Here is a 17,252-nt window from a genome sequence, read left to right as displayed (position 1 = left end):
TCACTGCGGTTTCTCATTTTCCTGATCGAAATATAGAATGTCATTAAATTGATATATCCAATGGTATTTTCCCGGTTTTCTTTTCATATTCTTATTGGTATGCAAATAAGCAGTTATTGTTTTCTTTTATTAACTAAATGTTCTTGTCAACGGAATGAGCTTAGATTATTTCTTTAGATCATTAATGTAAATAATAGATGCATGTAATAATATAAGATATATAGGATCTGACACTCGTTGTCATTTAATACAAGATTTTATTAAACTCGTTCATGAAATTTGTTAGTAAGCGAGCCTCTGGCGAGCTTACTAACAACTTTCATGGACGAGTTTAATAAAATTCTTGTATTAAATGACAACGAGTGTCAGATCTTTTTTATCACATGCTTAAAACGGTGTTTTTATTACCAATTTAGTTCCACTTTCTGAACCGATTGTTTGACAGCCAAAGTACTCAGAGAAGAATGTCAACGATGCGCCATATAAATAGTTCCAAATTAAAATGTCAAAAGTATCTAGCAGTTATTAAGTTTTAATTCTGATAAAGCGCTTAACAAGTCACAACTATAAAAATGTGTAGTAAAATATCCAACACCATGAATAACGAACAATTTTAACCAAAAAAAAACCAATAAGTACACAATTTGATGACGTCACACTCAGAGTACATGCGTTTACGCGGTTTATGTGACCTACATCGGTATGTCAAGTTTTACTGTGTGCACGGATTTAAAAGGTATTTGCTGTGTACGATGATTTTGCAGCGTTTTCTTAGTGTACATGGAGTTTCACAACATGCAGATGATTACGGCAAAGCCTTACTCTGTACTGCATGGATGTTGATGTTGAAAAAGTTCCACCAAGAATGTTTCCAGAGAACATGATGTTCTAGCCGCCATGGATTGTGTAAGGAGATGTCTGTGCTGCAGAATTCGTATTTATGTTTTCGGTAACCGACAGCTGATTAAACTGGCAAGCAAATGGCATTGGTTGCATATTCCTTGTGTTGGTCAAGATGGAAATGTTTGAAATGTTCTTGTGGTGTTTGTCACTAATGTGGCTGTATTTGTTGACTGACTGGATATTTCTGTGACTAATGATATTCATTATCTGGTTGGCGGAACATTGTTATCAGAAAGTTTTTGTACAAGATGCTTTCTGGCACTATGATTCGTTAGTCATTTGTCTCCCGGAAGTCCTTCAGCTTCATTATTGAGGTAAGTATTTGTTGGCATTTAAACCATTTTGTTTACAAACAATGCGGAGGGATATCTAGGTTGCGTGATTAGTCTAGCCAATAGAAATGTCTGATATGTTATCTTACACATGTGTAAGATAAAAATATTCGTAATGGGTATATTACACGGAAAACAAGGGTAAGCATGTGATAAAAAGCAAACACACAACATATATATGTATATAAATGGTATAAAACACGAGGCTGTAAAGGAGTTGGCATCTTAAAAATATATCGTTCTATAATGGAGCACTTGTTGACTAGTGAATATTCAATGGCTTACTAGTCGATAATTGTATCATATTATATGCATTTTTAGACAAATAAAACCCTTACCTCGTCTATAAGTTATGCTCTTATATTCTATTAATTTATTAAAAGTTGCACTGAACGTGCATTACGTCTTGATTCTTTAATTTCACATTATTTTAATGGAGTGTGTATATCAAAGTGCACGACGAATTAGAGGAATTCCATTTGAAATCTGAATATAGGATAATTGTTTGCTTTAGTATAAGATGGCCGTAACGTTGTTTTGGAATAACTGTTTAAATGTTAGAATGACTAATATATACAATAGTATAATTATTAAATGGCTGTCTAAATAATTTATCTAACTTCCTTTGCATACTGGTCAATGTTTAGAATACGTATTCTAAAAGTAATCATTCAACCCGTCGTCATAGAATATATACTCACAGATGACTTTTAAAATTATAATATTTCAGAATAAAACCATCGACCCGTGTGTTTGATCATACCTATTAAACCAATAGTTATTTCTATAACTTAAATAAAGGTGACCTTTCGACTTTAACATATACGCACCATACACGGTAAATATATGTGCTTTATCATTCGTCGTATTCAAAAAGAAGAGGCAATCTGGATTAATTAAAACAAATTGAATCAAGTGTTAAAATTAAAGGTAAAACTAAATCTAAAACGAATTGAATTTGAACTATCGTTTCGTTACCTAATGATAAATACGACAAGGGAAAGGCTTATCATGTATGCGCCACTGACGTCACTTAACTGATAGTTGCGATATAAGCCATGATTTATATAACTAGCCTCGAACAGTCTTAAGTAACGATATATATTGTGGAAACGGAAACATAATACGTATAAATAGACACACGAGAACAATCCTCCATGATTTTAACGGTGAAATGCATGTAATTCCATTTCATCAAACGCACCGAAAAACGATTTAATAGTATACATGTACAAAAAAAAATAAACAGTGTGACGAGTAGTAATTTTGGAAGTATTCTGGTAGGGGAAGCTCAACATTAATAAACAAAAGACAAACATATTCTCAGTCAGAAACCGTTTCTGTAACAAGTGAACGCATTGAACACTTAATCACCACGGATAACATTATAAGTCAGAAACGCGCCGGCTGTGTGGATTCGTACGAAGACATGATGACCCAACTAAGCGAAGCTAGGCGTTTTGGCATGGCAAACATTTTCGATGGAGTAGAGCAAAACGAACTTGCCAAAGCGATGTCATGGTACTTAGAGCAACACATTTTGGAGAAGATACACACAGCGCTTCCACGGCGGCGGTGCGCCATGCCGGACATTTTTGACGGAATGTCTGGGGAGGAAGTGCTTGAGATATGTCAACCTGCTGATGAGGTGTCGAGTGGGGTGATGACGTGTTTGGGTGATGTTGGTGTCGAGTTTGATGTCGCTAGAGTGCTGAGGACGCGTCGAGGCGCCGTGTCTGATGTTTTGGAAAACGTTACTGAAATGGAACATGGAAATTTGAAACGTATGAAGGGGTGTGCTCTTAGCCGATGTCTTGAGCGTTATTAACTACAGCTACGCCCGACGTGGGCCATTTCTGTCATTTAAGAAAGCGTCGAATACGACGATTAGTCTGAAGTTCTGCTCCATTATCGTAGCATGTCAGGGAATTGAATATTTCATTAAATGCTTATTATGTTGATTGTCTGATTGTTATTACATGACAGTATTATCTACAAAAAACAATGCTATCACATATATACTTAATATTATATAATCAATATATCAAAAATGATTTCAAACAGCCGCTGTATTTTGTACATGAATGTCGTCCTTTTTAGACAATATATTTATTTATAGAATTAGAATATTCGTCATAGATCCTTCGTGCATATGGTACTATTAGATTATAAATCATTCTATTTCGATGTCTTCATGCTCCATGTGTATTAATTTCATGTCAATCTTGTTGGTAAACATGCAGTGTATACACTTAACAACTCTGTTCATGTAGTTGCCAAAACATAAAATCGTTGGTTGTTTATTTGACTATAAATCTACGAGAAACTTTTGAAATTTGAACGGTATTTGTTATTATTATTAGTCTGTTTAAACGTATTAGCAATGTTATTAAAAGTTTTGTATTTAATTGTGATACTTGGATGTGCACCAACGGGCCACCACATTAACGAGCGAACGACTAAATGTCGCAGGAGGAAGGATTTCAGTTATATATTGAGTTATTTCACAAACCTACACATGTATAACAAACATGAATTGCATGTGATAAACCTTTTTCTACTGACTAAATAATGCATAGATGGTAAATATTCATTACTGATAACAAGATTGTAAGTGTGTTTGCAAAAGCTGAACACGCACAGATATTAAATGATTGGTGAGTGCTAAAACATTTACTGTATTCCTTTATCGTCTCTTATGGTAGAAATACCGTGTTCCTGCACCGTGACGTAAAAGTAAAACAGGTAATTCTTTTGAATTAGCTAGGAATTCTTAATAAGACCCTTTGATTTCGACATGTATTCATCCTTTTTGGTATATTAAAACAATTGTTTTAATTGTGGTAAATCTTATTTGGGAATTAGAGTCGTAATTAACTAAAAACTAAGACTTAATAAGCGTTTGATTATATATTGTGACAGACAGACAGGTAAACATGAGTGTTACTGTCGTAAAAGGGAGTTTGTGATCATGTCTCTTCTCTACTTTGACTGCTTCGAAATATCGATTCAATAAAGCTATCGTCGCCATCATGCTTTTATCTCAGAATCCCGTGGTTCGTCAACTTGCACACACGTAATGATTATAATGTATGTATGTCTCAACATTTATGTTATACAGGTCAATAGCAGTGAAAACGAACGTTTAAGACATTCGTGACCAAGTTTGGGTTTGGCAAAAGCTAAAACGATAGCTAAATAAGTGTAACCGTTTTATAATCACTCACTTTTCATTTGAAAGAACATGAAGATACCTTCGGAAAGTTTAAAAAGTGTTGTTGTCTTTTCGATAAACAAAAGATGCAAAATACGTTAATGTATGTATGATACATTCAAAAACATGTAAAAAGTAAGAAATGTGATTATACTTTTAATCACTAGATCAATATAAACATGTTTCAGTGGCGGATCTAGCGGGGGCAAAGGGGCCTGTGTCCCACTTTAAAATATGTATTAAAATATTCTGGAATGAAGCCTGAGTTGAAATGCATCAAAACCATAATACGTCAAAACCTCAGTGCACTGAAGCGGCAAGTTACTTGTAACAGTGTTGTACACCGGAGTAAGAAAGGCTATTATGCAAATAGCGCCAATGTACTCGTTGTAGTGGCGTTAGGCGACGTTAGCCGTGCTGCATTAGAAAATGCGCTAAACTCTTTGTTTCATGCCGCTGTAAACCGTCGCACGCTTATTGCTCGGTCAACAAAATACAAATACGTGTTTAACTACCAGCTCTGTGCATGTTATCATACGTTCATATTCAGGATTTCGTTCATCCCGTGCCATGCAAGACAGCTTCTTCCATTTGGAAACGTTGATATTGGGCTTTTTCCAATTCGCGATTGAACAACTCAATATTAAATAAAATTCTTCAATTTTATTACGGATTATGTTTAATGGCTTTTGATATTTTGCCTGTTTCCAGACATTGTATCCGTCCAACCAGCTAACACTTCTGTGCCGATACCTTAGCGATAAGATTTTAGCAAAACATATTCAAAATATCAGAAATATTCTGACGCAATCAGTGACACAACTCTTTTGATTATGCGGCATGAATGTCGGTTTATTCTGAGACCTTATGTTGATCGTAAGGCAGAAATAATACAGTGAAGTTACAAACTAAGACATTTTTACTCAACATGGGTTCGATATCGATCACATGTGACGAAGGTTTGTGTTTTTTCATATGGTGATAGTTATCAATCATGCGCATTTTCAGCATTTCAAGAGGAAAAATTTGAACCCAAACTACCTGATAAACACTACAAATGGTAGTAATCTGAAAGTGTTTTATTCCAAGCCGTCAAATTGTAGTTGTACGTGACATATGGGACAACGTATCCTTCCTCGACGTCAGCGGTAAGGTCATACTGTTTGTGTTTTGTTTTGTCAACCTCAGTTCGCGAAACCTAGCTACCTATTAAAACACACAAGTTTTCCTCAATTACACTTCATAGTCACGTTCTGTGTCTGCAGACATTAAAACTGAGCAGTTTTCTAAATGTTTAGCATCGAAAACCATCGGTGTCACTAGACTCCTGCGTTTTCTTTCAAGATAACATTTTTATTTTCTTGTTTATACAAGTCATTATTTACACATGTTAATCATTGGAAAGGAAAAAACAAAGTTTTATTTGAAGACTATTTAAAAAAACTTAATATTGTAATGCTCTTTCAAAACAGTCACCGCCACAGGCGTAAAAGAGTAAAAAATGTTGTTTTTTGCACAAATTTGACTCGAAATCACCATAACCTATCCGTTTTAACAGCATTCGACCATTTAATAATTGGGATTAAAATAAAATGTCTTCAATCACGATTTTACATTAAATAATGCAGAAAATCTTAGTCCATAATGACCCCCATGCCATTCTATAGTTTTTATCGAATTTTTTTATTTCGACATATTTTGTAAACTTAAACTCTGAAAATGGTTTTAAATGACACATTTCTATCATTGGTAGACACAAATGGTAAAACAACATATATTTCCGTAGTTTTGTGTTACACCAATTTGACCCTTAAATAGCCGGACTACTAAATAAATTCCCTATATATTGATACAATACAATTGACCAATTTTCACGCGAAATAACACTCATTATTAGTGCTTCACGACCCCAACACCGTAAATCGGGATTAAGTTCCTTAGGCCAAATAAAAAATAGGTGCGTTTCAGGTAACGCTGCCAAAAAAATAGGGTAGGTAAGTCGGAATATTTTTTTTGTATTTTTTTTTATATATTGATTTCAGTAACTGTTGACTCAGAAAGTAACAGAAATAAAAGTCATCAATTTTCAGGTTTATCAGTAGTTTTTAAACATGTGCCATGCTTCAAAGGAAACATTCTTTATTTGTCTGGTTAAATACTTTGACAATGATGGTTGGATTTCAACTAAGTTATCGTACACCACTCTGCTATTATTTAAGACTTTCCAGGAACACGAATATATTTCAAGAATTGAAATATACCTGGCACACAAGCACAAACTACCCGTAATTCACCTTACAGTTCGGACAATCTAAAAATTCGGACATCCATTATTATTTTCAAAAATAATTTATTTTAGGTACCTAATTTTCGGACACCCAAAGGACATCGATTGTAACTTTTACAGTTAATAAGTCTCACAGACAAAAAATATTGATCTTTATCGTTACAATGCCTGGCTAGATTACCTAACCATATCACTGTGACAAGTTAGTAAGTTACTACCTATGCTAAACGATTTATTGCCTGTTGAAAGGATGTGTGATATAATTAATGGAGGATTAAAGAAACAACAAGGGCAATCAAGAGATTAAGAAAACACAGACATGTCATGTTTGTAAAACGATCCGCCAATAAACTTTGAAACTTGTACCACACTTTTAATATAGACTTTTTTTAAGCAATAATCGTACAGTAATACTCATTGTAACATCAATAGAACAATAAAAGTCAACACATTCAATGATACAGGTAACTATTTAATGTGATGAATTAAAGTTAGAAATGCAATACTTAAGTTACAATCGAAAACACCACCCAGACACATTAATCCTGCATAGCAATGTCCATGCTCTCCATGAGATCCATGTGGGTATAACTGAGAGTTATGTGACGTCACACAATGTGACTGTTTGATCTGAAGCCGATAAAAGGTGTTTATTCATTTCAATGCATGTATAAAATGGTGTTGAATGGGATTTTAATTAACTTGATGAAGGAGTTACACTTATAGGCGTAATAACCATTGATAACAACGGATAAATTAATAAGTGGTAAAATGCAGACATGAAGAAAACAGGCAGGTTTACCATACATGTAGATAAAATGTAAAAATGGTTATTTTCTATGAATTCGGAGAGCGAAAAAATAATTATTTTAAGGTGTCCGAACTCACATTTCGTAACAAATGCTTTTCGTACCCAAATCACATTTTTTCAGGGAAAAATAGGTTAGGGTCGGCGGGAAAATATAGAGTCGGTCGGGTAACCTGAAACATACCTATTTTTTATTTGGCCTTACGTGTACTTAACATTAATTAGTTGAACCACTGTGTATTCGATACCGTGACAATATCCGGTGTAGGTGAAAAACAATGCGGTGAAAATGTAAAATATCAATTAAAAGCAATAAGGCATGTACCAAAAAAAGGTATTCCGAATTGGTGTTACTTGCCCTCAATTCACTTGTATCATTCGTCTGATTGATAGCGATATTATGTAATGTATACGGAACAGTTAAAAACTATCGTTGTTAAATCATTGGACTTAAAAAAAAACTTCAGTTGTTGTCGCTTATGAAAACATATTGTTTTAGTTCATACAATTCCAAAACAAAGGCGCACGTTTAACAAAACTGCATAATGGAATGACCAAAGACCTTTGTTACCAAGGTGGTGGAAGATGCCAGTATCCAAGAGTCTTCGGGTCTCTTTGTAGGTCTCTGTGTAGGTCTCGGGGACTGTATTTTTGTATGTACTATGGACACTAACTATATCGTGTAGCTGTCTCCTGCTACTCGGCGAGTGATTGGTTCATATAAGATTGACATGAACTATCAGTTCAAAAGCAGTTACTGTGTCAAAGGACGGTCAAAAGCTGGCCGTGTAGAACAGTTAAACAAGACAAAAGAAAGTACAAGTTTACCAATGGAATAAAACTAACTTGTGAAACCTTGATATTCAGTATAATTAAAGTAAAATAGTGATTTTCTACGCTTTGAAGTCTGTATTGATTGTGAATCGTATGGTTGTTTAACTTCCCTAATAACTGAACTCAGTGAAACAGACCCTTTAAATCTACGTATCATACGTATAGTAAGCAAGTGTCGTGTTGTTAAGTACATTGTACAGGATGAAACAAATCTTAGTTAATCTGTTATAGGTTACTTGTAAAGTTATATATGTATTTTAAAAACGGACACCATATCAATGTTCGCATATATAGGGTGTTGCGTGTCGAAAACCCACAAGTAGTGTACTGCCTTGATGTCAATGTTCAATATATATGGGTTGAATGCAATCGTGCAAACTAGCGGCGTGCATGCTTTCTTGAATGTACCAGCATGTACCCCTTTAATCAAATGTAAGCTACATACACTTTCAGGAGATCTTCGAACCACCCCACATTACAACTCATCACAGTTAACCCTTCTTTCTGTTTTTGTTCACGGGAGGTGACACATGTCCGGTTTTGTGCCAGAAATTGCGCCTTCTAAAATGTTAAATAATGGATCCGCCTCTCTTTTAAAAAAATATATGTATTGCATTTCTTTCTTTGCAAAGATAAATCCGGTAGTTTCAGTTACTGTTTATGTGAAGTCTTAGGTACCTGGAGCCCTATATATATGCTTAATATATTAATTTAGCTCGTATATTTTTTATATGTTTTAACTATACTGATGTATATATTATGTGACATAGTTGTCATAGCTGCAATAAAGTGTATTGTAATATCGTTATATCTCAAGCATTTTCAAAACATAAAAAGGTATATCAGCAGTGTATTAACTCAAATTATAATAGAATTATTTCAGGCACCAAATATAAGTTTATAGCGGAAAACGTTAGGATCTTGAAACTTGATATCTCGGTTTTTTGTTACTAATTTCTTATATCATTCAAACAATTGTTTAAGTATTTCATACTTTTCAAATGAAAACAATCAAACGGTGGACGTTTTTGTTATAATAGCTTCCATGTATCTATGCATGAGTACATTGTATTGTCTATTCAGAATAAAACAATAGAAATTTACATTGTTTTTGCGCGTACCATTTCATGTAAATTCGATCTGATACGAGAGTATGTAACTGATAAGAAAAGGTCAAAATATGATTTAAACCTTTCGTTTAGTGTTTATCTTACATGAGAACAGTGCTCTTTGTCTGTATTATCCTAGCAAGAAAAAATACATCTGAAAGTATTTAACAGGCCGTCAAGTGTGAAACATCGCAATAAACATAACCAGGGACGAAGCTAGACCAGATTTGATGTAAGGACCGGTTCGCTAGTGGGATGGGGGGGAATGCGCCCCAGCGATTTGATGCACGCATACAAACACGCACGCATGCGCGCGCACGCACACCCGCACTCACACACACATGCGCGCACATACGTTGAACAAAGCACTCATGAAGATCAATTGTATTTAGTATTGTCCGTCGTCCGACGTCAACACTTTCCTTCATAAAGGGATTCGTTCACTTTTTATAGGTTCAGACATAAACTAAAACGCATTCGTGCGAAATGTAAACTGTTGGTTACAATGATAACACATCAACCGAAGTTCAATCTAGAACTGTTTTATTATTTCTTTGTTAAAGCTTTAGTATTTTAATTCAATATTTAATACTTCAGACTTACGTCATAAAAATTACGTTAAAAATAGTATCTTAAGATTTGAATTTCATAATGTTATTTCACTGTTTAAAAACTAGATCTTACTAAAAATATTTTATAAAGTACCAGAAAGCATCCAATGATCAGATATCAACTTTTCATAAACAATGTATGAAAAACAACGTAGAAGAGTAAAGATGGAACGTGCCCGCCAATCGATTGTCTTATTGTAGGGAATAGTATTTGGTTACTTATATATTGCATACATACTTATTTCTTCGCCCATTTGGATTGTTAAATAAATCTACATTGTAATAGTTTAAGTATCAATCTGTCAAATTGATTACCTGGATTGTAATCGTGCTCATATCTTTTACAAAGTGCATTAGAAACAAAGCGGGCAGTTATTTGATACAATAGCGTTTAAGAATTAAGTGGATAAAGATTCCAATTACCATTGGCATACTATTCCAATGAACCACTAAATAAATTATAAAGACGACAAACTGAATGCATTTCTTTACCTGTATCAATATTGAAATAGACTATCTACAATCAGTTGAATATTGTTCCATTCTTTTGTTTAAATGTTAACAGAGGTATTGAATATGGAGCGCAAACTTGATCAATTCAAACTTGATTTTATATTAGTCTGTTGACGTTCAGTAGAGACATTTTATATCGTTATACGCTTAATTTATTAAATGGCTGAGGGCTACCAAGTGGGTGTATGATCACAAAAAAACTCAATGAGCTATTTCCGACATATTTAAGTATGAGAAATCGACCTATTTTAGCGTTTTTGCAAGTTAGAAACAATTGGTACTAGCTTTTGAAGGAGCCATCCTTATATTCCGATTATTTCAGAGTTATTTACATGAGACGTATATTCAAAAGGACAGGCACACTCGAGAATACTTACACATATACTCGGTATGTATACCAAGCCTGACGCTCATACACTCCTATATTTGTTTATACATGTACAGGTTTATTGGATATTATGTTATTAAAATAGACAAAGTTCCTTCCTCTTAGAAAATCGTACTTTAAATACGAAAAAGAGACAGTGAAACTAGCCATTTTTTAAAGATTTCTATGTGACGTTATTTTACAATGTTGTGTTATTATATTTTAAAATGTCGTGTAATATTATCATTAACATCTGAAGTGTACATTGTGTCAGGTTCTTCCTGTTTGATAATGTTATACATCAGTGTGTGTATACCACGTGATAAATTACGTCACAAATGCTTCGTTGGAACAGTCTATGCCGCTTAAAGAGCCCCGCCTTCGTTTTATTACCGGAGTTTTATTAGGTGATTAGTTTCAACAAACACTTCGACAAACCTCTTTCCCAATAATGTTTCGACAGTGCTACATCAGGCGGCGGTTTTTGTGGAAAGGTTTATCAAAGTGTTTCAAGAAACTAAACTCTCAATCAAGTCTAGTAAAAGACCGAAGGCAGGGCTATGTAAGCGGCGTAGACTGCGCCATGTTTCATTAAATATGATTAATAAATAGTAAAGATATCTTTGTTTAAAATCTTCATTTTAAGCAAAATATTGCCTTCCGAGGTATCATTCATGACGTAATTTATCACGCGGTATATACACACACTATACTTGTACCTCGTCTTCGATTAATATAATAAGCACATTATTTATTAGTCTGGAGTTCCTTCCCCTAACACGGGAGCAGGATTTTTCAACCCCAAGACTTTTCAACCCCTTCTAAAAACGAGGACTTTTCAACCCTTAGACTTTTCAACCCCTATTTCAAAGACTTTTCAACCCCTACCTGTTTGGACTTTTCAACCCCTAAATCAAAGACTTTTCAACCCGTAGTTGAATTATTTTAATAGCCATATTGAAGACTTTTCAACCCCTTAATCAAAGACTTTTCAACCCCTATTATTTGATTTTTGTTTTTGTTTGTTTTTGCATAAAACTTAACACATTATTTGGGAATAAATTTGTTTGTTATTTTAGGCTTCTAGAGCACACATCAATTTTAGCAAATTAACACATTGTTATTGAAATATAATTAAAGATGTGTTTTTGACCAAACATTTGTTGTCTAGATAACAAAATAATTGTATAATTGCAAAAGAAAGTAATTGCATAGAAGGTGTCATTTTAATAATAATTAATCATAGTAATTTTTATTTCCTGGGTTGACTTATGAAACTCAGAAAACCAAACACATAATTTTTCGTAGTGTAATACGTTAAGATTAATTTCCTGGGTTGGGTTATGAACCCCCGTCAAAAACGTACACATTTTGTATTGTAGTGAAAACCATACACATAATTTATCTTAGTGTAATAAGTTAAAGAAAAGCCAGATTTTGATGCCTGGTTACCCCGAAGAATTGTTGTATTATTCTAAAGTGTATAACATATTTGAACGAATTTACATATATAATGGACAAAGTTATGACCATACTTTTGCAGATTTACAGAACAAACTCCATAGTTTGCTTGTAGAACACCGATAAAAACTTCCATTTAACATTTATCAAACTTTCATTGCTTTTAAAAAAGGTCAGCGGTCAAAACATTTTGTTTTAGTACCATATTGCATTTCAGTACAGTTCTATTTTTGTTGTTGTAAGTGTAATCAATTATGTATTATCTAATAATTATGAGAATTGGGGGTAGGGTAATAAGTTAAAAAAAAAATTAAAAGCTTATTTTTTAAATCCGGAAATCAAACACAAAATTTATCAAGCTGTTCATAGTTTGAAATGATGGCCATCAGGGTATTACAATATTAGTTGATTGTCACTGTCAAGTTACTATAACCTAAATTTAAGGTGTTATGAAGCCCCTTAATCCCTTAGGAATTTATGACCATGTCACATGTCTTGCTTATTAAAGGATGTGGGATCTTCATTGCATTTTTTAATTGCATAAAACATTATAACGCTTAAAGCATTTTTTACATATAAACCTAAATACCACTTCAAAATAAAATGTTATTGTTTTTTAACCTAAGACAAAAAACATTTATAAACTCTTATGTTACACGAGTTATGTCATTTTATCAACACATTTGAAAAGCATTTAGCACTTAGTGATAAAGACCGTTTATTCTCATCTGGAGATTTTTGATAATTCAAGCATAATGTTCTTTATTCACTCTATAAAAATGTTTAATCCTGGCTTGACATAATAATTATTCTATGTTATTTTTTTTTGTAATTTGAAACTCAGTGTATACTACATTTTGAACAACTTTGAACTCAATGTATACTTTTGTTTTTCTTAAATTATTAAATTATTTTATGTATTTTTTGCAAACATAAAGAAAATATATTCTGTTTCAACTAATTGTGGGAGCAGTACAATGCACATAAAATATTGTGTGAGGATTTCCTCAGGGAGGTTTATTTCTAAGCAATTGGACAGTCATACATTTTTATTTATTTATTTTCATGTAAATATTTTATGGATTATTGTATTATCATGTGTTTCAAGAATGTATATTTGGTGTTTGTTATATTTTTTTTCTTAATATATTCTTGATTTTAAAAATAAATTTCAAAATCTATTGCTTAATGTTGTACATATTATCAAATAATAGGTGAGTATTAAGTGGTTGAAAAGTCTTTGTTTATTAGGGGTTGAAAAGTCTTTGTTTTAAGGGGGGTTGAAAAGTCTTAGCACTTTTAGGGGTTGAAATGACAAAGGGGTTGAACAGTCTTTGATTTCAAAAACGACAAAGGGGTTGAAAAGTCTTGGGGTTGAAAAGTCTGACAGCCCCTAACACTATCGTTATCGGTACTGTATGAAATATCAGTAAGCAGGGAACCAGACTACTGTATGAAATATCAATAAGCAGGGAACCAGACTAATTATTTATGAGCGCAGCACACGAGCGAAAAGCATCTGCCCTATTGTTTTATGGTAAGTTAAACTTAAGTATTGATTATCTCAGTCAATGATTTGCACAAAAAAGCAAGTTGAGTATTACCTACACATACGCATGGTTACTTTTTCGTACTTTTAACGGTGCATTGAAGACAATGAGTTGTGTGGGATTTTTTTAAATTTCCGCGCCAAATTTATTATTAATACTAACATTTTGTTCCGCTTGTTACCGTTGAATTTTTCAAACAGATAGTTATGATATGACATATGAATAAACAGACTTCGATGAAAGGTACCTATATCATATTCACTGCGGTTTCTCATTTTCCTGATCGAAATATATAATGTTATTATTGTAATAAATTCAATGGTCCTTTTCTCGGTTTTCTTTTCATATTCTTATTCGTCTGCAATTAAAAAGTTAATGGGGGGGGGTATTAATTAATTGTTCTTGTCAACTGAATGAGCTAAGATTATTTCTTCATTCAATGTAAATAATATATGCATGTAATGATATAAGATGATAATGAAGCTAGCAACCCACATACCTAAAGCTAGGAATATAAATGGTATAAAACTCGAGGAGGTGAAAGTTGGCATTTTTTAAATTGTTTTATAATGGAACACTTGTTGACTAGTGAGCATTTGAATAAGATCTGATATTCAATGGCTTACTTGTCGATAATTGTATAATATAATATGCACTTTTATACAAATAAAACCCTTACCTCCTCTTTATATTATGTTGTAATAATTTGATTTTCCAAATGATTTACCAAAGGATGCACTGAACGTGCATATAGCCATGATTCTTTACGTTCATATGATTTCATGAAGTGTATATATTAGAGTACACGACGAATTACATTAGAATATAGGATAATTGTTTGCTTCGGTGTAAGATGGCCGTAACGTGGTTTTGGAATAACTGTTTGAATGTTACGATTATTGATACAAAAGTATAATTATTAAATGGCTGTCTAAATAATTTATCTAACTTCCTTTGCATACTGGTCATTGACAATGTTTAGAATTCGTATTCTAAAAGTAATCAAACCGTCGTCATAGAATATATACTCACAGATGACTTTTAAAATTATAATATTTCAGAATAAAACCATCCACCTGTGTGTTTGATCATACCTATTAAACCAACAGTTATTTCTATAACTTAAATAAGGTGACCTTTCGACTTGAACATATACGCACCATACACGGTAAATATATGTGCTCTATCATTCGTCGCATTCAAAAAGAAGAGGCAATCTGGATTAAATAAAACAAATTGTATCAAGTGTTAAAATTAAAGGTAAAACTTGATCTAAAACGAATTGAATTTGAACTCTCGTTTCGTTACCTAATGATAAATACCACAAGGGAAAGGCTTATCATGTATGCGCCACTGACGTCACTTAACTGATAGTTGCGATATAAGCCGTGGTATAAATATAACTAGCCTCGTACAGTCTTAAGTCATACACCGTAACGATTTATATTGTGGAAACGGAAACATAATACGTATAAATAGATACATGAGGAAAATCCTCTATGATTTAAACGGTGAAGTGCATGTAATGTCATTTCATCAATCGCACCGAAAAACGAATTAATAAGCGTGTTCAAAAGCTTAAACAGTGAGAAGAGATTGTAGTGATTTTAGAAGTCTTCTCGGAGGAGAAGTTCAACATTAACAAACAAAAGGCTGCTAAAATTATTCTCAAAGAAGTACGGAAACCATTTTCTGTAACAAGTGAAGGCATTGAACACTTAGTCACCACGGACAGCATTATTATTCAGAGCTGCGTGGATTCGTACGAAGACATTTCGGGTGCAGAGAACTGTACAACGATGACCCGACTAAGCGAGGCTAGGCGTCTTGGTATGGCAAACATTTTCGATGGAGTAGAGCAAAATGAACTTGCCGAAGCGTTGTCGTCGTACTTAGAGCAACAACTTGTGGAGGAGATACACAGTGCGCTTCCTCGGCGGCGGTGCGCCATGCCGGACATTTTTGACGGAATTTCTGGAGAGGAAGTGCGTGAGATATGTCAACCTGCTGATGAGGTGTCGAGTGGGTTGATGACGTGTTTGGGTGATGTTGGTGTCGAGTTTGATGTCGCTAGAGTGCTGAGGACGCGTCGAGGCGCTGTGTCTGATGTTTTGGAAAATGTTACTGAAATGGAGCATGGAAATTTGAAACGTATGAAGGGGTCTGCTCTTAGCCGATGTCTTGAGCGCAGCGAGAGCGTTATTAACTACAGCTACGGCCGGCGTGGGGCCATTTCTGACATTTAAGAAAACGTCGAATAATTACGACGATCGGTCGGAATTTCTGCTCCATTATCGTAGAATGTCAGGGAATTGACGATTTAAAGAAATGATTATTATGTTGATTGTCTGATTGTAATCACATGACAGTATTATCTACGCATGGAAAGAAAACAATGCTATAACATATATACTTAATATAATATAATCAATATATCAAAATGATATCAAACAGCCGTTGTATGTTGTACATGAATGTCGTCCTTTTTTAGACAATTTATTTATATATAGATTAGAATATTCGTCATAGATCTTTCGTGCATATGCTTCTATTATATTATAAATTATTCTATTTCAAAGTCTTCATGCTCTATGTGTATTTTTTTGCATTTCTATCTTATTGGTGTATAGACTTGACAACTCTGTTCATGTAGTTGCCAAAAATATATCACCGTTGGTTGTTTATTTGTCTATAGAAATACGAGGAACTTTTAAAAATAAAAGCGATAATTGTTATTAGTCTGATTAATTTCATTAGCCTTGTGGTTTAAAGGTTTTTTTTATAATGTTGATGTTTGTATGTGCACCACATTAACGGGCCATCACATCAACGAGCGAACGACTAAATGTCATAGGAGGAAGTATTTCAGTTAACTATATGAGTGGATGTCACAGATTATATTAAAATATTTCACATGCAACTAGAGATTTTATTTTTGGAATTATGTTTACCGCCTGTACCTTGCAAATTGGGAGAAAAAGTTGACGTTGGGAAAAATACTGAATGAGGCCAAAACAGCTAATATAATGGCAAATATACATTTTTTAACATTTTTATGTATACATTATGCTGTGAAAGAGTAAGTCTTGTTAAGATTTTGTCTATATTTCAAGAAATTCATTTCTCCCACCTCAGACAAGTAGATCCATTAATTTAACCATGCTAGAAATTTTTATCTTGCCCACGGTCGAAGATAAAATGCCCGTATGGAACTTCTTTTAATGGTCACCACATTGTAATTACCTCCCTTGTTGAAGACTGTC

General features: G+C 33.6%; 1 protein-coding gene across 1 annotated transcript in view; it reads left to right on the top strand.

Moving 5' to 3' along the window:
- The window catches only part of LOC128219362 (uncharacterized), a 34,362-nt gene extending 18,127 nt beyond the window's left edge, over positions 1 to 16,235 (top strand). Inside the window, exon 2 of the mRNA XM_052927169.1 lies at positions 15,738 to 16,235. Within this exon, the coding sequence (XP_052783129.1) occupies positions 15,789 to 16,235 (447 nt within the window). The 5' untranslated portion in view covers positions 15,738 to 15,788. The remainder of the gene's footprint in view (positions 1 to 15,737) is intronic.
- The last annotated feature ends 1,017 nt before the right edge of the window (positions 16,236 to 17,252 follow it).

This window comes from Mya arenaria, chromosome 15, assembly GCF_026914265.1.
Source record: "Mya arenaria isolate MELC-2E11 chromosome 15, ASM2691426v1".
NCBI classification, from domain to species: domain Eukaryota; kingdom Metazoa; phylum Mollusca; class Bivalvia; order Myida; family Myidae; genus Mya; species Mya arenaria.
The sequence above is the reverse complement of the archived record's forward strand: the minus strand, read 5'-3'. Positions and strand labels throughout refer to the sequence as shown.